General features: G+C 45.7%; 1 protein-coding gene across 8 annotated transcripts in view; it reads right to left on the bottom strand.

The window, feature by feature from the left end:
* Positions 1 to 261: 261 nt before the first annotated feature.
* The window catches only part of APLP2 (amyloid beta precursor like protein 2), a 48022-nt gene continuing 26452 nt past the window's right edge, over positions 262 to 21831 (bottom strand). Inside the window, exons 4-18 of one of the 8 annotated variants that reach the window (XM_075173061.1) lie at positions 19837 to 19949; positions 18136 to 18311; positions 17357 to 17574; positions 15488 to 15655; positions 13365 to 13480; positions 12925 to 12999; positions 11570 to 11728; positions 11032 to 11160; positions 8652 to 8751; positions 7935 to 8105; positions 7288 to 7323; positions 4305 to 4387; positions 3384 to 3458; positions 2676 to 2831; positions 262 to 1879 (exon numbers count right to left, since the gene is read on the bottom strand). In XM_075173061.1, the coding sequence (XP_075029162.1) occupies positions 1778 to 1879; positions 2676 to 2831; positions 3384 to 3458; positions 4305 to 4387; positions 7288 to 7323; positions 7935 to 8105; positions 8652 to 8751; positions 11032 to 11160; positions 11570 to 11728; positions 12925 to 12999; positions 13365 to 13480; positions 15488 to 15655; positions 17357 to 17574; positions 18136 to 18311; positions 19837 to 19949 (1877 nt within the window). In that variant the 3' untranslated portion in view covers positions 262 to 1777. The remainder of the gene's footprint in view (positions 1880 to 2675; positions 2832 to 3383; positions 3459 to 4304; positions 4388 to 7287; positions 7324 to 7934; positions 8106 to 8651; positions 8752 to 11031; positions 11161 to 11569; positions 11729 to 12924; positions 13000 to 13364; positions 13481 to 15487; positions 15656 to 17356; positions 17575 to 18135; positions 18312 to 19836; positions 19950 to 21831) is intronic. The other 7 variants (XM_075173053.1, XM_075173054.1, XM_075173055.1 and 4 more) reach the window with 7 other exon arrangements.

Raw genomic sequence — 21831 nt, 5'->3', positions numbered from 1 at the left:
CAGCGCGAGGACGCCGTGTTCTTCAGGAGTCCCGGGCGCTGGTTTAGTACCGCACCTCCTTCTCTCCGCAAAGGTCAGCAGGATCTGGAAGTACCGCAAAAGACTTTGGGTACAGCTATACATTTTCAAGATCAGCACGTTCCTTTTTGCCGAAGCGGAGGTGGACAAAAAGGTGGGGAAAGGTCTCCGCAGGTTTGGCAAGGACACGGCGGGAGGAGAGAGAAACTCAGGCGAGCCCGTGAATAAAGAGAAGAAACGATCTGGAAGTTAAAGTGTTTATTGATGTGTTTAAACTTTGTACATTCCCCACAGACCACACTAAGGAGTTTGCAGGTAAATCTGTGCATAGTGGGAAGAGACACGGAAGGGGGGAGAAAAAAGAAAGTCACAGGAAAAATAGAAAAAATACACCACAGGTTACCAGAACCTCCAGATTTAAAAAAGCCGTGAGCATTAACACCAACTATACAAGCATTACAAAGACATGATGGTGAGTGGAACAATACCCCTTTTGTTCTTCCCGGGGCCTATGCATCCAATTTCCCTTAAAGCAGGCAGTATCCCTTTCCCAACTTACCCCTCTCTTAGCCCCAGCTGAGCGAACTGCTGTTCTAACCCCTCCTGTTCAAGTGAGCTCCACGTTCATCAGCTCCCAAGGTACTGATTATTGCAGTGATTTGTCATTTCTGGGCAAACACCCAAAGCCGCGCCTATGGCCCAACATCACCGAAAGAGAGGCAAAGGCTCAAAAACCTGCGTCTCTTCACTACTTACCAGGTCGGTGAGGCAGGAGAGCTGGGGAAAATTAGAAAGTAGTAGCAAGAGGGGGCTGTTAATGCCAGGTGAGTACTGAAGGAAACTGGTTCAGAACGGAGGATTTAAATTCAATACCAGGAACTTCCAACTCTAGAGCAGAACTGAATCTGGAAAGGGGAATGTGCAGACCCCAGTATGCACAAACCGTGTTCTAACATTCCACTAGAATAACTATAAACAGAGATGCTAGAAGCCTTTTAACTCCTTGCCTCCAGGGAGTCTTGATTCCTAGAGCCCCAACTGCTAAGCAGCAGGGTGCAATCACTGGCATATGAGGATGGGTTTTTTTCTTTTTTTTTTTTTTCTTTTTCTTTTTTTTTTCTCGTTACAAGGATTTTTGTTAGTTACCATTCCCAATTGCTTCCTTGCTTATGCTGTCATAGTTCCTATCCCTAAATTAATCTCTTCGCAACTCCCAGCGAAATTCACTTTTTTTTTTTTTAAAAAAAAAAAAAAAAAAAGAAGGAAAAAAGAATACTGCTTTATATATAAAAGCCAAAATGACTGAAGAGCCACAACTGTCTCCTTTTTACAAGGCGGGCTGGTACAAATGACCCTCAATATACAGGTGGTCTATCAGAAATAAAAATCAACTTCTCCCATTTTATATATATAGAGCTTGTATCAGACAACAGTACAACGGAACTGGTATTTTCCAGATGATTAAAAAAAAAAAAAAAAGGAAAACTACATCTCAGTCAAATATCTGCAATAGATTCATTTTTCCCATTTAAGGAGATTTATATATCATATTGTTATATTATCATTTCTTCACCCATTTAAAAGAATGGAAATTGCAACTCTACAGTAGTAATTATAGTCTTAATGATCCAGGAGTTCTGAATGTAAGATGAAGTCCTCTCGAAGCAACTGTTGGTCAGTAGTTGATCCAAAACGCTGGACCACTTTGGCCCTCCGCCCTGCTCCTTTCCCGGTCAGGGCTGTCGTATCTTCATCTCTTTTATATCTGCATCTGCTCCAGGTATTTGTAAGTGGGGTTCTCGTAGCCGTGGTTTTGCATCTTGCTCAGATGCCGCTCTTCTGGGGTAAGCATCGGGTCAACCTTTAGAAAGACCAGACGGTTACCGGTCAAAGGAGGTACTTGCAGGCCTTATTTCATAGCAACAAGAGCCGACAGACAAACGCTGGATAAATACCGTGGCAAGCAGTAAACAGGAAAAAAAGGTAAGCCACAGAAAATAATCTGCTTAACAGAGTTCCTCGTTCGGGCGCTAATGCCTCCTTGCCTGCCCTTGCCTCTTTGGGGATGTTCTCCACAAACCTCTAGTCAGTTAGCTAAGGTTACCAATTCGGGACCGCTGCTCTCGTTAAAGAGGTCGTTATAATTTCCCGCATCGGTTGGGCAAAGGGGGAAAGCAGCTTTCTCCAGACTCCATTAAATTGTCATTAGAAATGTGCATGTTGGAACGAGAAGGAAGAAGAAGGAACCGTTTCCCAGCGTTCAGCCGATCACGCTGCCTTAATAGTTCTTACATTAGTTGGGAGGACAAACTGCTACAGATTGACTGACTTACTCCCCTGCTAAAGATATCGCCTGGAAAGCTCATTTACTGCTAAATCCTACCCTGAGCCAGACCGGGAAGCCTAACTGAATTCCTTGTGACAAGCGAATGCAACTGTGAAGCGACAGGTCCCAGCGTGGCAGGCCGATGACCGATACCCGCATGCCAATAAATAAGCCACGAAGGTGTCAGCATCTACAGAGTTAAGTCCCATCTAGCTAGGAGCAGAGCAGTTGACGGCTTGGCAGCTACTGCCATCTTCGCCCCCTACACACAACATGTGATTCAATGCGGACTATTTTCATCCCCGGTTACGGAGCAGGAGCTGTTTCTCACCTCCACAATTCCATGGCTGATGGTCCCATACTGCCTCTTCCTCAGCATCACCAAGCTGATGACTATAACAGTAGCTATGGCAACAGCAATCACCAACAGACCAATAAGGGCGCTGCTGCTGAAACTGAAGTCATCGCGAAGGGAGTTGTCATTATCCTGGAGGGAAGAAAACAACGGAGCGGGTAGAGGAAGAGCGTTGCGGGAGATGCGCTGCTAAATGCAAACCTAAAAGGCGGCTGCCAGTAAGGTCTTCAACCATCCGTGGTATCGAGACACGACTGATTACACTAGACGGTGTTAATATTTCACCTCCCAATATTTCACCTCCCAATATTTCACCTCCCAATATTTCACCTCCCAATATTTCACCTCCCAATATTTCACCTCCCAATATTTCACCTCCCAATATTTCACCAAAAGGATAACGAACACACAATTGTTTCCCCACTCAGGCATTCTGGACAGGCACCGACCAACACCGCTTTCCTATCGCACAAAACACTTTTGCAACTCAAGAGTAGGTTAGCATCTACGTGCGTCTACTGTTTATATCTTTACGCAGAGATGCCGTACTGCATTGTACTCTGCGTGACCCCCCAGAGCAGCGTCAAGGCACCAAACCCCTGGAATTCAGTAACACACAGGAACCAAAATCCAGCTTTAGGAATTCGCCGATCACTCGGCTAGACTCGGTAGCCACATACATACCGGCTCATCCACCAGCCCACCGACACGCTCCGCATTGAAAATCATTTCCTTCACATCAAGGGTTTCATCAATTACCTGAAAACAGTCACAAAAGCGTTTTATGAAAGGAGCCGTACAAAACAGGTGGGAGAAGGACTACGAAGGCAGACAAGAGACCTCCAACGAATGCTCGCAAAGGCTCAGAACCACCTACCATCTCTCCCCTGCTCTCAACAGCGTGGGATATTCTCCAACTTTTAAAGCCACCTGAGTTAGTACTGCAACCATTTGGACGTTCAGACTACCTCAAACGGAAGACCCGATTTAAAAACTAGGCAACTTGCCTCGGACACAGCATTTCTGTCGTGTCAGATCTAACCTGTGGCTTTAAAATAATTTTGAAAGGGAACTCCCAAAAGCCGAGGGTCTTTTTTTTTTTTTTTTTTTTTTTTTTTTGAAAAGCCAGGGAACTGAGGCAAGTCGGTTGCCACTCCGACCTAATGAATTCTTTACACTGTAGATAGAGCTAATCCCGACTGGGCCGCTGACCTTCAGAAGGTGGTAAGGCCTTTCTTGCCATGAAAAATAGGTGGGAAGACAGATGGAACACACCAGCGTTTGGTGTATTCAGACAGCAAGCTACCCAGCTAAAATAGAGGCACGTCAAGGGGTCTCAGCTAGGGAAAGCAGTTACTAAATCGGACACTTCTGCTGCTCAGACTGCCAAAGATCCAGATCTCTCTCCTTCCCTCACCCTCCCACCCTTCTGATGCTAATCAGTATTAAGAGCCTACAATAGTCAGAAAACTGACTCCCCCACACCATATGGATAATGAATACACTGACATTCTGTAAGCAAGAAGGAGACATGGAAATAAGCCACTGCTATTAATTAGTGTCCGCGGCAGGCTTTGCTGTACAAAATAAAGGTGGAGGGCTCACCACATTTTCATCCACTTTGTTCTTGCTGTTAATCACTTTTTCTTCAGCGCCGATCAGGCCGTCCAACTCAGTCATGCCAGAACCTGCACCGAGAGAGCAAGGCAGGGACCGTTAGTCAGCCCCCAGTGACATTTAGGAAGGGTTACCTACTCTCTGCAGAGCTGCCATGGCTAGCGTGTTTAACCGCATGGACCGCTGATTATTAATCTGTCTTCATGCTGTTGTGTCAGAAGGGGAGCTCATAAGCTATGCTACGGTGACAAGTGATCGGGGGGGGGGTTCTGTTAATGAGGGGAAATGAGGTGGCAATGAGAGGAGCAGACAAGACTCACCAAAAACAGCCTGAAGTGTAAATCCAGAAATACCATACTGTTAAGGTGCTGCTGTTAGGGAAGGTCCAAGGCAACACGTAACGCAAATCGTGAGCGCGCAGTTCCTTTCTGCAAACGTCACCCCGGGTCACCACCACCTCACCGCGACCCCCGTGACGGAAGTACGCGTCTCCTCCCTGCTGAGAGCCGGCGCGCAGGGAACGCTCTCAACCGCACGGTCAGCATCACCCATTCTTTTGGAATCAAGCGCATCAGCAAGCGCCTCCGGAATGAGGATTTCAAGGTCACCCAGCGCGGCTCTGTAATGAGCTGCTGTCCCGTATCTGGCACTAGCCCAGAAACAATAAATCCCAGGGCAAGGGAGGAGCAAAGAACTACACTAGCCTTTGTACCAGAACATCACTCACCCATTTCTAGGCTGAAACTAGCATAGGCTCAAGAGAAGAATATCAATTAACAGAAGGTGGCTGCTCTGCATAAACTGTTTTGATCTGAAGCGTTTGTAAATGATCAGATCAATAACAGAAGAGCCAGATGCAAGGTACTCGGACCTAACATAACATAGCGAGTTAGGAGAACGCCAGTTTTCCATTATCGGTAGGCACAACACTTATGCCTCCCTAATGCAAAAGCAGGAGGACAGTGAAGCCTCAGACCTACAGCGGGGTCTCTCCAACGAGGAGCACGAGGCGGGGGAAATATTACTACAGCACTTAACACTTTGCCGGTGATTGCATATACCTCTCCAGAAGCTGCTGAGCTTGCAGGTTGCCTAAGACATGATGTCAACTGCTGCTGAAATTGGCAGCATGTTCTTTGATGAGATGCAAGGAAAGGCTAGTTGGCTCCAAGGCAAGTTTTTACACTGACAAGCTTTTACTGCCTGAAAATGCCAAGGAAACTAACGCTTCGCTCCAGCTCCTCCCAAAAGAAGCATCTCGGGTTTTAGTGCATCCCCTTTCCCCGGTACAGGTCTTTAGAGACAGTAATCAGATTCCAAGCACGGCCAAGACTGCCAGTCTGACTTCTCACGGCTGTCAAAGCAGGTCATGTTATTGTGAAAGTCAATGATTGGGATTTTCTGTAGAGACTAGCCACAAATACTTTTTAGAGAACTCCTGTGTCAGCTTTTGGCCTATGGTTGCTTTATTCAATTCTCAGGAGCCAACGCAGCATGGTCTCCAGGGCTGGGAGTTCAGTTGCTGCACTGAGCTTTGCTATTTGTCACAGAGCGCTGTACCAAATAACAGACCCAGTTCTACGTAGCTCAAAGGCACAGTTTAGATTATATACTCCCCAGGGGAAAAAAACCCATACACACGCACAAAAAAAGCCCCAAAACTCCCTAGCAGCCCTCGTGAAATGAAAAGGGAAGGGAGAGAAGGGGCACGCGCAGGATAGAATCTTGCCCCCAAGTCGTCAGAAACTCTTCCATTTACCCAAATGGAAGAACCATTCAATGGGGAGAACCAGCCTGTATTTATCATCTTTAAGGCAACAAAGCAGTTGTCCAAAAAAAAAAAAAAAAAAAAAAAAGGAAAAAATCAAACTAAAGGCTGTCCCAATTCTTTCCAGAGCAGTCAGTACACTGAATTAGCTGTACGCTGTTCTGCAAGAGGGATGAAGGTGACTTACATTTGTAGGGAAACGCCGATAATGAGAATAGTTTCAAGCTATCTGGCCTTCACCATGTTACAAAACTATTTGTGTTCATATTAAATGGTTATTAGCAAAATCCTTTGCTCTCCTTTGAGATTCCGCACAATATATTCGGAACCAAAGGCAGATTAAAATGCTGGGTTTACTCCCCACACACAGCACACGTACCACCGCTCTGCAAGAGCGTTTTCAGAATTAGCCTTCCACTTCTACTTCAGGAACTAGATCTGTGGTAGCAGATCAGCCAGGCCAGATCTTTACCTGAGACCGTATCGCTAACAGAGGATTTAATTTAATGCCAATATTCCTATGCTGCTCTTAAAGCCCAGGCGGCCCCTTTTTAGCCGGGCACCGAGTTACTGCAGAATTAATAATGAGCTAAAGGAGAAATGGATAATCACACAGGACTTTGCTAGTACGGAGAGATGCTACGTGTGAAACGGTGATGCCGAGGAGACCACAGACACAAAGAAGGAATCTCCTGATTTATCTGTCCCAGACCAGCTGCACTCCGTAATATCTCTGAGGACATTTAGCTGGGAATCACAGCCTACGTCTGCTCTCATTCCTAGTTCAGCGCTGTCATCGGGCGGTAAGGACAGATTCCACAGCAGGCAGAAGAGCCTCTAGACCATTTACCATCAGCACCGCAAGGTTTATTTTGAGGAGTGTCGAACACGAGTACACGTGAAGAGATGCAAAGTACTGCCCGGTTGCTAGGCCCACACTTCTTGAGGGCAAAGAAGCTACTCCCTGCGCTCTGAGACGCCTGCCGAGCCCATCAGAGAGGAACGTACACAATCATTTAGATGCTCAGGCTAGCTCGTTTCTTTAACGCTAGGTCTACACAGGCAAAATCGAAAGTTACTGATCTAAATGAGAGCAGGGAAATGAAAACAAAGGTGAGTATGAAACTAAAATGAAGCTATCAAACACACTGAGAAGGTAGGAGAGTGATCGAAAGCACTGTGAGGGAGCAGCTTAGAACCAACCTTTTTTCATTGGATGGTACAAATCCGGCTGAGGATCTAGCAGGAGGGAAAACAAAAACAAAAATAGCAGAGAAAGGAGATTAAGAGAGAAAGGAAAAAAGGCTTGCGCATGATTTCTGACTCAGACCCTGGGAAAAGCTTTTAGTCTACAGCTTTCTTTAAGCTCAGGACTCTGTTCAAGCGTTTTTAAAATAAATACACACGCACACACCAGCTGTCAACACCCGGTGATACAAAAAAATAGAGGTACGTATTTTAAAAAAAAACAAAGAGAATTCCTGCAGCCCTTCAGCAGGTCACGTCACAAAGACTTAACATTACATGACAGCGTTTTGGTTAAAGACTGAAAATTAATACCACAGTCAAGCCACACAGTAAAAACGTAACACTCGCTGCAATATGGAGAGAGATAAAACTATTTTGCAAAGAGAAGAATCGGAAAATCAAGACAGCAGCTCAGTGCAAATTACTAGCAGCACTGCCTCTTTCCAAGAGGCAGAGTCTGAGGGGTACTGCTGGGGCGACTGCTTTACTCTTAAATCACCCAAAGGGATGGAGTTTTCTGTTCCACCGAGCTGAGCCTACCGGCTAAGAAAAAGCGCCTACGTTTTGTAAAGCCAGTGAACCCAATTTCCAGTTCCACATACCTTCGCTTTCAGGCAAGGCTGGGAAGGTTTTCACCTGGAACGGACGGAAAGGTTTGCCCTCCAGGGGAATTTCTTCGCTCTCCTCAGAGCTCACTCTGACATCCACCTGGGATTCAGAAATGGAGGATGTGAACTGATCCATGTCCGCACGTTGCTCCTGAAGCAGCTCATCTGAAAGGAATAAGAGGAAATATTACACAAACTGCATGAAGCCTGGCAGGAACAGAAAGGGGCAGATGGTTTGAACCTGGCTGAGGCAGGGCTGCAGGGGAACACTGCTCAGGGCTGCCAGGTTATCTTATCTTGCACGCTCTGAAGTCTCATCTGGAATTCTCAGTAAAGGCGTTGGCTAGAAATAGATACAAATAAGGGCCAAGAGGTTTGATGTGGCAAGGGGTTTTGGCAAGATGGGATTAAACTCCTATAAAGCGGGAAAGCATCTGCTTATTTTTATGGATCTTTTTCATCTCCCTTCGAGAGCGAGCTTTGCTATTCCGAATGTTGGTGACTTTTTTTAAACGGAAAGTTCTTAGGAACAAGCTATTCCGACTGGCTGTGTTGCAAAGCCCAGAGAGCGTCTGCCCTGCGGTACCTAAGCCTAAGCCTAAGCCCAAGCGCTTGTTGTCGAGGGCATCCCCTCAAAGGAGCTTGCAGTCTTGATACAAAAGCTCCTACTCTAACACAGTGGCACGGGAGCTGGCACACAGGGACACCCACCAATCTCGTCCTGGATTTCTTCAGCCACATATGGCACCTTGTAGAGCAGAGACAAGCTTTGATTCATCCGCTCCTCAATCACATGGAGATGTGTCATCACCTGCAAATGTACAAGAGTGTGTTGGAGTAGGCAAAGACTGTCAGTCACTTGATTGGTACCGGTACTTCACTTGTTTAATAAAATATCTACTACTGGTGGATCTGCCATGACAGACAACAGAACGGGACACAGGCCCATCTAGTCCAATTCTCTGACCGATGCTCTCTAACACGTCACGCTTCACTGGAACTGGCTCTTTGTACATGGCGCGCTCAGTGTGTTGGGAAAGGTTGGGGGTGAGAGAGAGGATTCAGCTGACTCTTGCTGTAACCAGCTCTCCACTGGGAACACTGAAGCTGGTATTTCCCATATGCCAGATACGGTCATAATTCATTTCCTGCAGCAGCTACAAGCAAGTGCTTTATTAAATGGATTATCATTCCTGACCACTAGAAAAGATACACGCAAAGGGAGCAGACAATATTATTTATCGACTCTGATTTCGGAACAAAGGTGCCTTTTAGAACAACGGTGGCATTACATTTGTCTTACACCCACCACACCCAACCACTGGCAACAGCGTTCTCCCTTCATTTGAGAAATAAATTCAAACTCTACGCCACCTCAGATCGCTCTTCCCTAGCATATTAAATTCACCGGTGAAGTCAAGCCTGACCTGAAGAGGGTGCTGCATAATCAGGGATCACGCAGACCAAGAAAAACGTTTATATGGACGGCCAAACGTTGGAAAAAGCTAAGGAGTTGAATGGACCTGTTTTACAGTCTGATGTCTACCTGATCTTTAAGAGCAAGGATGAAAGCAATTTAATTTTACATGTGGCAGCTTGTCAGTCAAGGGAATCGATTGAGGAGCTTAAAGTGCATCTGAAAAGTAAAGCGAATGGAAATTGAACCGTACCACCCACATCCCTCGCATGTCGATTTGTTGACGCTGCGGCCTTCAGAATGAATTAAGGACTGTTTAGGTTTTAGCTTAAGAATACAGTTCGCACACTCCCTCTTGGGCTTTGGCAGCATCGGAACAAAGGGTCAGGGTGGACTGTGCTCGATATGCTAAGCTGTCTCTGAAAATGCTACCACATATTCCGCATCACAAGCCAAACGTCAGCTTGTAAATACCACAGCTGCTACCGGTCTTTCTGCGGATGCGCAGCTCAACAAGAATCATAGAATCAGCGACAGACAAGTCGAGAGGCAAGAGTTGAAGGTACACCGCTAGCACCCAGAGACGACATGAAACCCATGGGACCAGGCACTTCCAAGCGTGACGATCGCTTCTAGAAAAATCACTGCAACACCACTCTACACCTCGCCAGAGGTGACAGTAACAGACTCCGTTTCCTGTCTTACTCTTAAACCACGGTATTTCCATCTGCTGGTTACGCAGCCAAGTAATAAAGCATTTTTTTCCCCCAGTGAAATGGGACTGGTAAAACACAGATTACATGTCTACAGCTGTGACTGCACAGTCAGTTCTCTCTGCTTCTCTCCGAACTTGTGGAAGGACGTGACCTGATGAACAGACCTTTCAGTGTTAACAGGCCATTCTTAATGTGAATCTTGGGCCTTTCAGTACATCTTCCAACATTTTAAAAGTGGGTTGTAAAGATAAGTATCGGGACATAATTCAAAAGATTTGTGGAATATCTGCAACTACTCTTAGAAGTACAATGGCCAGGTTTGACATCCACTTGAAGCTGTATACTCACGTACACTACCCAGCAGAAGGAAAATGACTTTTTGGCTGTTCAGGAGTAAAATATATTGCAAAGGCACAAAATAAACTCATCAAAACAGACTTTCTAATAAAACTAACAAGGATGATCATGCGCTTGGCAAAGGTTCTGTATTATGCTTTGAAAACAAGGCAGTAACTCTGCAGAGGCACAAGAGAACTCCCACGAACCCAAAACACAGGCATCGTGAAGAACAAGCCTAATGAAAGGAACGCAAGGACACGAGGTCTTGGAAGAAGCGAGGAAGTCCCCGGCAAATAATTTCATGGCTGTTTGACAAAAGGAAACACAAAAATGATACCGAACTCATTCTAAACCCCTAGACTTGTCATTGTGACCAACAGCAATTCAGGTATAAACCAGAGTTCCGATTTTTAACACCGAGTCAAGTACCAAGGAATATCGCACAGGCAGCGTACCTGGTGACAGGCAATACGCATACAGAATGGGAGGTCTCTGCACAAGTAGGAGAAGTTGCTGTAGTACCCAGCAAATTCGCGTCAGGACTCGACGCACGGCTTCTAGAGTCTCCGACAGCCAGGGCTGGGTAACAATGCCTCCCTTGACAGAAACATTCCTATACCTGAGATTTCATCTGTGCAGCCTTTTCTGGGTCAACTGCCAGGACGTGCTGGTAATGGCGGATGGTGTGCAGACGGTCCTTGTTCTCAGCACGAACATAGCGCTTCAGAGCTTGCAGGATGCGGTGGGGCTGCGGGATATGAGGAGGGGAAGAGTTCAAATCCATTTGATTCAAAATTCACAGCTGAAATATACTACTTCAGATGTGAGCCTGCTTTGTTACTGGACGGATCAATCATCTGCGTTAACCTCTTAGATATTTTCTCTTTAAGTTAAGTCTGTTTGACTCAGACCGCTATGCCTTATGAACACTAAGCAAAGCGGAGGGTTTTTTAACCAGGCAGAAAGGAGAGTGAGTCCATTAGGAGACCCGCTGCTAGGTCCGCAGCACAAACTGCCACGACGGAGAAAGCTTTACCGGGAACCTACTCCCAGCTTCTGCCCTGGTAAGTCACAGGCAGTCTTCTCACCAAGCCATTCCCACCTGCCACCCTACCCGGTGTTACCCTGTTGTAAAAATTTGTTGCAAAGAAACTCACCCGCGGCGGGTCGGCCTGCAGGGCAGCCAGGTAGTTCTCCAGAGCGATCCGACGGCGGTCATTCAACATGGCTTCCACACGAGCCAGGTGAGTTTCCACAAGCTGCTGCTTCTCACTTGCTGCTTCTTTCTCCAGAGATTTCACCATTGCCTGGAAATGCTAGAACAAAGAAAGTAGTCTGCGTGCAACGCGCTGTATGCATCAGGGTCACCTATTCTCACTCACATAACTCTTAGAACAAATGGAGCCTGTCACACTGCACGTCCTAGGAGAGAAGGGCACTGAGAAACGTTGATGCAGATTTCACCTTTACAAGTTCAATAGTGACAATGTGCCTTCCAAACTTCCTTCACAAGCCATTTCAAAGGTCTGAAGAGGGCAAATGGCCTTGCAGATAAAGATCACGTTGGGGTTGGGAGGTCCAGCCTGTGCTGAACGAATGACACAGTGTTAACTCTTTCCCTCGACCCTGCAATGTGGAAACAGGATTGATCCCTTCAGCCCAGAGCCATTAATCCGAATTTGCAAAAGTTTACAAAGATATTGCGTAGGGGATTTTTCACCAGCGCGCCTTCAGATCAAATCTCTACATATTCTATTAGAAAGGTCATAACCCACATCTCCAAACGAACCAGGGAAGTCCATTAAGCATTGTCATGTTTCAACAGAGATGACGACAGACTCTTTTGGACTTGCGCATATTTCCAAACAGTGGCGTACGTTAAAAAACGTAGAGAGAAAACCGGGTTCCGGGATAAAATCCAAAGCGGGCTTAAAAGGCGGAGTCAGTCACTTAGCTGTATATTGGTTTGAGGGAACTTCACAGAGTTGTCACTGCCAGAAGAGCCTACCCCTAACAATCCCACACTGAGAATATCCCTGATTAACTTCTCAGTCTAACCGGACTCTCCTCATAAGGCAGAAGATTGGCATTTTGGCAGCAAACCAGCTTTATCTGCTGCCTAAGTGGTTTCCACCAAGTCTGCCCAAACAGGAAACGTGTGTCCGCAGGGCCAATCCGAACCGGGCTGTGAGGCCACCGGTTAGCGCAAAACAGGCCAAAGGTCTGAAGTTACAATTCGGCTCTGCTGTCGCTACGCTTGAGGGGTGACATAGCTTCCTACTACTGGTTTTAGGAAAGGAACTGGCACAGCATCGGATCATCTCCAGCTTTAAGAACAAAGCACGCAATTGAATCAAACCTCCTCTAAAAGGCAGCTGTTGACAGAACAGGAAAGCTGTTCTTCCACCTCGGTCGCCTTTCGGCTTTGAATATTACAACCTCTCATTTAGTTTATTGAGAAGGTAAAGGCCAAGCACCAGTAACTTTCCTCTCTAGGTCCTTCGACTCTTACCTGAATGAGAGTCTGCCTTTCTGCCTTGGGGAGATTTACGGCTTGGTGTTCTGCTTCCTCCCATTCCTTTTTCACCTGGACAAGAAAAGGACAGAACACATCAACAAGACACAACGCTACGTCTGATCTTTGCGAGCTGATTTGCCTTCACAGGCAGATCCTTGTACAGCCTGGCTAGGTTTTGAAGGCACAGTAGAGCTGCTACGGGGTTTAAACCTAGCACTTAAGCCCTCTGAGCAGCAAGCCAAGCGTCCCCAGTGATTCCTCTCTCCCAACGCTCTGAAGAGATGAAAATCGAACTGCCGCAGTGTGGTCACTTTGCAAGAAACACACGGAAGGCTGGCGACTGGAAAGAACGTCAGTTCACCATCAATTTGTCCAGAAAAACACGGGCAGCAGCTACGCCAACGCAGCACACAAGACTAAAGCTAGACGCTCACCCGGTCCATGCGGTTGTGGTGTCTGACCTCCAGCTGCTCCTTCGCCTTCTGGAAGCGGGCATGTTCGTTGTCATCAGCTGGGGTTTCAAAGTAGACATCCACATCATCAGTTGGCACTGCAAAGAGAGGGTAAGGGTAAGCGCAGGTTCAGAAAACTGCGATCCTGGATTGCAAAGGACAGGTAGGGAGAGGAATCTCCACGCCTGCATAATTAACGATCTGGCAGACTGAGTTTACTGAACCGCCACCTACCAGGAGTCCATTTTGGTATCTTTAGGCTGCCAATTTACTGCGCAACATCAGTTAGTTACATCATCCCAAAAGCACAGTAATGCACTGCGGCAACCAGCACCTGTTCGGTCTTCTCATTAGTTCTGAGACGAGCATTATTCAGCTCCAGCAACAGAATGACTTGGATGGCAGAATAAAGAACTTGTTTTCTCTTCCCCTTCACATTGGCTTTGGATAGTTTAAATGACATTTTGCGCATTAGCTGTTCGCTGACAAGCTGGCTCCAGACATCATTAATATGATTAGGGAGCCTGACAATAAATCTGCACAAAGCACTACCCAATATTTTACACTTCAAACCTACCTTCCCTACCAGATGCATCATGCAAGACTAACAGGCAATGATATTAGACAAGACAGCAACAGAAGGAGGCTCAGTGTGACAAACCGACTTGTCCAATGAACTGGACGGTTTCTATCTTCAAGACATTCAAATCCGACAAGGGAAGAAATAAAATTTCAGACAATTTCAAGCATCTGCAAAATCCACAACAGGGGCTCTGTACTCCACAGACCGCAGTTCGGGAAACGCTGAACAAAGCTTCTGTGCTACAGTTTTAGAAACTACGCATCCCAGAGCCCTTTCTGAAAGGATCTACGGCAAACGTGATGCACTCCGTTCTTGTCCTTTAGCAGAGGCAGGGCAGAAAGGGAAAGTTAAGGCAACCTTTCAACCGTTCTAGTAATCTGGGTGGAAAAAAAACCGCAACACGTCATTGAAAGACGGCACGCTTCAGAAAAAAATTTACCTTGCAATTTAGCATGCGCCTGAATCCACAAACCTCTACTCTAACTCGGGAAGGAGGAGTGAAGAAGGGGAAAGAACTGTTGTGTGCAAGGGACAACGTCAAACCAGTACTGTATTCTGGACCTGCTCACGGCATTTCTGAACCAAGCTCGGACACAGAGAACTCTCTTTCCAGCCCCAAATCCCTCTGTAACAGGACAAACTTTTGTACAAAAAGCTCCTGACATCCGCATCTTTTATTTCACCACTTCAGTTAGATCAGCCCAATCTAAAGCACTTGCATGAAGCCCATTTTGTAAATAGGATTATGGCTGTATAGTCAGACTGCCAAGCCCCAGATAACACAAAAAGCCTTTCAAAAGGCTTTAATGGTAGCTGAAGTGGAAGTGCCTGAGTTCAACAATAAGATTAATAAGGAGGTTAAAATGTTTTTGGTAGTTTTATCATCTGACATAAAAGCCAGTCGAAATTGGTGCCAAAAACCTCAAGCTCTCAAAAATGCAGGGATTGAGTCGTGATTCATATTTCAAACCCAGCTGAAAGTGGGAATCTGAATTCTATACTACTTCTCTGGTATCTCCCCAAAACACAATAGCAAGAAAACGCCTACTACCAGGAGAACGGTGAGGAGTAGCAGCCTGCTCTTCAGGACCGACTGGTCAAACATATGCACGGTAACACGACTGGGGAAAGCAAGTGCTTCCTTCCATACATGTGGGAAAAAAAGCCAGTTATGCAAACAGGCAAGCTATGCGTTTTTGCAAGAGGTTAGAGACAGCCCCTGGTCCCTGCTATAGGTCTGGCAGATGACAACTAAGCCCTTAGCAAGAGCTGCAAGCCAACGGTGAGCACAGACAGCGGACATCGAGAGCCACTTTCCGCAGGAAAGTTCACCCTAAAGACCTAGAGAAGCGGAGACAAGAGGAGACTGCTGCAACAGGACAGACAGAACTGCTGCAGACACCAGAACCAAAAGGATGAGCTACACACGTATCCTCTCTTGACCCAGGCAAGGAGGAGGAGACACCAAACGCCAGACAGACAGAGGCTAGCTGCAAAAGGGCCAGTGGGAGGCAGGACTTACTCATCTTTTTACACACAGCCATACAATACTCCTCTGACTCAAAATTGTTCCTGTTGCCTCCGCAGCCTCCATATATAAAGCGAATGCATTTTCTCTTGTTAGGGTCGAAGTACCAACGAGGCATCACAGCCCGGCAGGGCCCTGTCATGGCCTCCTGGGAGCAGACAGCTGTGTGGAGACGGGTTAGAACATGAGCTAGTGAGCAGCACAGGCCTGGCCGAGCGACTTAGACAAAGCAGCAGTGGCTTTAGTTCACACCTTCTTCTGGGGCACCAGCGCTAGCCTCAGCATCGTTACTTCACCAGCCAAAGGGCTTTTGTCAGTTTTGGGGGATTTTTAACATTGCAAAAGCATCCACCACAAGGATTGCAAAGCGCTATTCAGGGCAGCGCCTGCACGTGGTGCTTTGGAGCGAACGCGCAGCAGCAGGCTACCCGGGCAGTTGTCTCGACATGGAGCTCTCATCTGCTAGAGTGACTTCTCCTCAGCTAGAGGCTGAAACAGCAAGGAGCTATTTGCTGATGCCGCAGTGGTACGCCTCGGGTGTCCCAGTGGTAAAGCCTCCACTGTATAAAACCAACATGATGGAAAGAAAACCCATTAGGGCTGCTTAAAGCATTCAAAGGTGTCCTATTCCGCTGCACTCTGCCTGGATAGACACTCCACATCTTAAAGGTGAGGTGTAAGAGCAAGTGGAAAGGCAGGCTAAGCAAAGGAACATGATCGCCACGGCAATCTTAGCCACTAGGTTTTTAAGTTTTGAAACATCTACACGCTAAATATTGAAACTCCAGGTAGCCACGGCACGTGGACTGCTTCCAATAAGCAGGCAATACAAGCAGCTGGGTTATTTTGAGGCAAGAGAACAGATACGGTGTTGACGTTAGCAACCGTTCATGGTACTTCCGGGAAAAAACACTGCGTACCCCCAAAACAGACACCCCAATCGTATTGTTCCAATTCTGTTTCCACACCTGCAGATCTGTAACAGTCCTGTACATATATGAGCTAAGCCTTGTTTCAGCAAGTAAAATTATCTGCAGCATGCTGGCATTTTACCAAAAAGATGCAAGAACTGCTGGCAATGATTCAGTGATCTGTAGCTAATTGAATTTCATTCCCTCTCCCCTCCTCCCTCCTCTGCAGACACTTCTACATGTAAAGTATAGGACATGGTATAACGCTGAAGCACCACGCAATCAGCAGATGCCCTCTGCAATGGCACCTACCACTTAACAAAAGCTACCGCAAGTATAGTGTATACTGCTACCGCAGTAAGTATGTATTACTCGTATCATAAAATTGGGCCAATTGTGTTGGCTGACTTTCTGTCACGAAAGAGAAGGGTTTATGCAACGGCTATGAAGGCAGCACCAAGTATCTTCCTCAACCTTAAATGGCCAGACGGCACCTTTATGTCACCTCTGCAGAGTACGGCCCACCACTTTTAGCTTCCTTTTCGTAAACTGCTATAAAACACCGAATTCAAGATAATCACCTCAAACTAGGATTTTAAATTCCTGGTGTACCCCAAATGCCTCTTTAAGATTTTCCAAAATTAGCCTACGCAGATACAGTTTTCTGACTCAACACTGCACCTTCATGGAGGTGCTCGTTCAACGTGCCAAACACTGGGCTTTCTGCCAGCAGAACTGCTGTTTATCTGGAAACATATGGCCCATGCTCTAGAGAGTTAATTTCAACACTTGAAACATAAGCATCATCAGCTTTCCTCTGTTTGCTAACTTATCTGGCAAATAAAACTTGCAAGTGGCATTTATTGACTTGATCAAAAACCCATCACCAACTGACAGCCAACAAGAACGCTCCCAAGGAAGCAAGAGGCCTGTAGGCTAGAATGTGTCTTACATTTCATGTCGCTGCCGACTTCTTTTTCGGAAACAGCCTTGTCGTTGCTAGGCTCTGTGGGGGTCTCTTCGTTGTAATCGTCAACTTTGTAGCTATCGTAATAGTAATCACGGTCTTCCACCACGTCCTCCTCCTCTTCCCCTTCATCATCTTCATCCTCATCTTCCTCCACAGCTGTTCCTGTGAAGTCTTCTACACCTGCCTCTGTAGGGAACTCACTGAAGGGATACAGTTAAGTTAGGGGGTAAAGTTAAGGCTAATCACTTTGCAGCCAACCCTTCGATGTACCAGAGTAACGCCTCTCTTTTCATCTGTTCTAGAAACACAAGAGACGGGGAAAGTAAATGTACCAACTATTGATCAGCCCATCACGGGCAGCAAGAGGACTCCCCTCTTTACGGACACACCTGCTATCACAGGCAGAGCTGCTCCATGCCTCTGGCTCGGTGGGGTTTCCTCGCGTGTTCGCACCAGCTTCTTTTCAGTAATTGGAAGTCTACCGTATTTGGGGGAGGTACCTACTGCAGCAATCAGACAGTCTTTTTGACCGTCTAAGGATAAAGGGAGGGGGGCTGTTTAGCTCCTCCAGTAATAGAAGCACTGCAAAGTCAATTGTCCTTCTGCAAGGCTTTTTCAGGCTCGGGACACTCCTTTGGGCATTTCAAAAGCACAGAAATTCTCCTCTCGGTCCTCACCGCAAGGGAGTCACTGTCTGAAATATTCACGTACAGCAACTTCACATACAGGGCCGTTAACATCTATGCCAGTAAGAACCCTACCTTTTATAAAGGTCATAGTCTTCATCCTCGTCTTCGTCCTCTTCCTCTTTGGACAGAGCCTCATCCACCACCTTTGTCTGAGGACAACAGACATACTCTGTTCCGTGGAACTGGTCTACTCCACAGGGCAGCAGCATGCCGTAACTGTGCAGGATCATCCCTTCTGTCAGACAGGCCTGAAAGAGGAGCCCATTTATGTCAGTTTAGTATCATGCTCTTGCTTTGGATAAAGCTAAAGTTTGCCTATCGTAGATCCCAAGAATGCTACCGATGGTCTAAATTTTCCAGCTAAAAGACAACAGCAACATACGAGCTAAGTCTGAACATCAAAAGGAACTGGATTTGAATCCTGCAGCATAAGCAAAATCCCCAGAAAAGTCCCAGATTCAGAGCCATGCAGCGCTTCCTGGTGTTAACGTACCAGGTACCCCCCAACTGCCGATATGTCAGCCTGGCTAAGTTCAGGAAAAATAACTGGACGTTTTGTGCCAACTCGAGGGAGAGAGCACTTGAAAGAAACAGAACTGTTGTTTGCTTTTCTGGGCTGGCCATTTCATTAAACTTTATCTATTAAACTTTACATTGGAGTAAGTGAATAATCGCTCAAATGGACTTTGTGTCAAGATCATTTTAACATGCTGTAGATGAAAATCAATCAGATAATTCAAGAAAAAGCCAAATGCAAACTGTGATCAGACATTATGTCTATACACTTCTCTTAAGCTAAGGAAATACACGGCTTTGTGGCGCCCCAGAAAAGAAGGAAGTAAGAAAGGCTTTATTATGTACATCAGAACACCTTTGTGCTTTGCTGTGTTACAGCACGGATGTAAAATGAGCCAAACGTTCCTGGAAAAGTTCTCCAACTATGTTGAAAGCAAGTGATTTTTAAATTTGCTGAACATTAACAAGCTGATCCTCAATTAAAAGGTGATTCCTTTAGCACAGCTTTATTTAGATGGTTTTTTACTCCCGGGATTTTAAAGAAATAGGAAGTTTAACTGGTGCATCCTTAACCTCATCTTTACTAGCACCATCACAACTAATCATTGTGTTGCTGTTTCTACAACTGCTGTTTCTACAAAATGGAAAACGGGTACATTTCCTCATGATCTTGTTTTTATTACCCCCGGTTCAAATGGGGGTGCCGAGAATTTGCAACATTTTTGCTAGTCAGATAGAAAAAAAAAACCAAACAGACACAAAAAACGCCGTGGGCTAGATTTATTCTGAGAAAATGATCCATCTCCTATGTAAAACCTCCACTAATCAGTCACAACGAAACTCAGATTGTCCCCAAGCAAGCACTCCCCACCAAATCCCTAGCAGCAGCAGGTTGCAAAATGTGCAAGAAAAATAGGAAACACCCTATGACCACCGCAGCTCTCTGTCCTGGAAAGAAGGATGAGCCATGGGTTAAAGCAATATCCTAGAGATCTGATTTCAATTCCTAGCTCCATCCTAGTGGGCAAGCTACTTAGGACAGCTTTTCATGAGCGAAGAATAACTCAGGTAGCTACACAGGTTTTTTAAGTCACTGGAGTACTTGTAAATTTTTTTTTCATTGCTCCCTGCCTTAGTCCATGGACTGCAACATGGGAATAACAGACCTCAGAGATAAACGCTCTCACGCTCCAATACTCCAAGCACCCAAGTGGACAGATCCAGAATAAATATTCCCGCCACAGCAGCAAAAATTACCTCTTTTGCCACAGTGTGCCAGTGCTGATGGCTTTCACACACATCCATCCGCTCCTTGTGGAAGAATCGGCACTCCTCTGGAACCAGCAGGACATCGCTTACAAACTCACCCACTGAAAAACAAGAAACGTCCGTAGTTCACACACGTCCAACTTCCAACAGAAAACAAAGCCAATATCAGAACTCCGCCGAAGCACGCTTCGTTGCAAGTGCCTCAAGGGTTTGGTATATTCTCAACGGGGACAGGTCAGATCAGCAGCTATCTCTGCAAAGTTACAGAAAAACAGAGCCTCAGAGTTTCCAAGGTAAAAACAGGAGTAGGGGCCGATCGCTGAAACATCATCATCATCAGCCCTAAGGCTGAACTGAAGGCAAAGTTTACAATACAAGTTAATAAATAGTTGTTCATAGAACAGCCAGGATTGACTGAAGAGATTTCACGCAAATCTTTGAAAAGATTGCAGATTGCATCTGCATAAGGAAGTTTTCAAACCACTTAATCACCAATTTCTAAATGAGCTGCACCATACCAAAGGTAGTTCATGCTGTCTGGTGCTGTAACAGCCTGGAAATGTTTATGTGCCACGAGTGTTATCTATGTTTTCTGTATCTGGGTATCCGAGTAAGTCTTGTTTGGTTTTGTTTTGTTTTCAACAGTTTCCAGATGGTTTAATTCAGGATCAACTGCAGCCCATTCCCTGACTCGGACAGTCCTAACCAAAACATAGAGGGCTGGAAAAATAAAAACTATACAGCCCAAAAACCAGTACAACCAGAGTCAGCAAATACGCTGCATTCCAACATTACATAACCACAACCTCACCAGCATGATGAAATTCTGGCACAATCTTAAAACCAGACTTCTGCTTTTGAGGAAGGCGGGAGGGAGAGGGAGAATCACTCTGCTCTACAGACTCTGTATTAGCTGGACTTAAAAGCTATTTAGCCTAAATTTCCACCACAACGCAGTTTGGTACCAACACACGTCAAATAAGTGTCAGAACTACGTGAGCGTTATTTTCTGTTCTTAGTGCAGAAGTCCTAACAAACATTGCCATTGGAATCCAAAACGTGAAATTTTCTCAAAGTTGAGATTTTTCTTTCTTTCCTGCAGATTTAAATGCCACATCCAGTAATTTTAAAAAAAGGAGGTATCTAGATACTCTGAGAAGACCAGGGAAAGATCTTCAGTCCAAGGGCTTCAAAGCAACGTACCTTGCACACATGACTGGCGGCTTTAGGAATCCTTTGTTAAAACTGGAGAAAAGTTCTTTAAGTCAAATGCCTTTTCTCACGGAGTCTCCAGGGAGCAGAATTATCTGTCCAATCAATCTTCAACATGATCTTTTCAAAATAAATTTTAATATTTTGCACGACCAATTTCTTTGCAGCCTCTTAGTACTGATACCAAAGGCTCATGGAGACTTCTCCTAAGCGCTATACGCAAGTCAAGTAGAGTTTAGGGAGAGATTATCTGATGACAACTGCGAGACAGCGAAATCAACTAGCATTCATCATCCCTTTTAAATTAGTCAAATTTTGAACTAGTAGACATAACAGAGAAATTTTCCCCATTTCCTTCTCTCAAAACAGGCCAGTTACAATTTTGAGTTAATAATCCTTCCGCCTTCCCTGTCATGAGAGGTTAGTTAAAACGTTTCTGGTACGAAAGCTAAAACTGACCAAACTTTAAAATCAAGAGACTGTGGCTCTGGGGACTGAAGGCAAAAGACTCAAACTGATCAAATACAATAATCAGGAATAAACCGCAGCCATTAAACAGCTATTTTGAAAAACACTGACTCCTAGCCTCTTTGCATAAGACACACGGAAGATTCTCTCAATTCACCTAGGAATTGGAAAACCCTTACGCGCTGAGCATTAATGTTCTCCTTCCCCATTCATGGCCGCTGCTGTCAAAAAAGAAAAACCCTCTCCCTTTTCCGATCAGAGCAGGTGTAAGACGTGTTTCCATGCCACCTAGCAGCTTGGCCA

Source organism: Calonectris borealis, chromosome 24, assembly GCF_964195595.1.
Source record: "Calonectris borealis chromosome 24, bCalBor7.hap1.2, whole genome shotgun sequence".
Lineage (NCBI taxonomy): Eukaryota > Metazoa > Chordata > Aves > Procellariiformes > Procellariidae > Calonectris > Calonectris borealis.
Note: the sequence above shows the minus strand (reverse complement) of the source record. Positions and strands in the feature narration are given on the sequence as shown.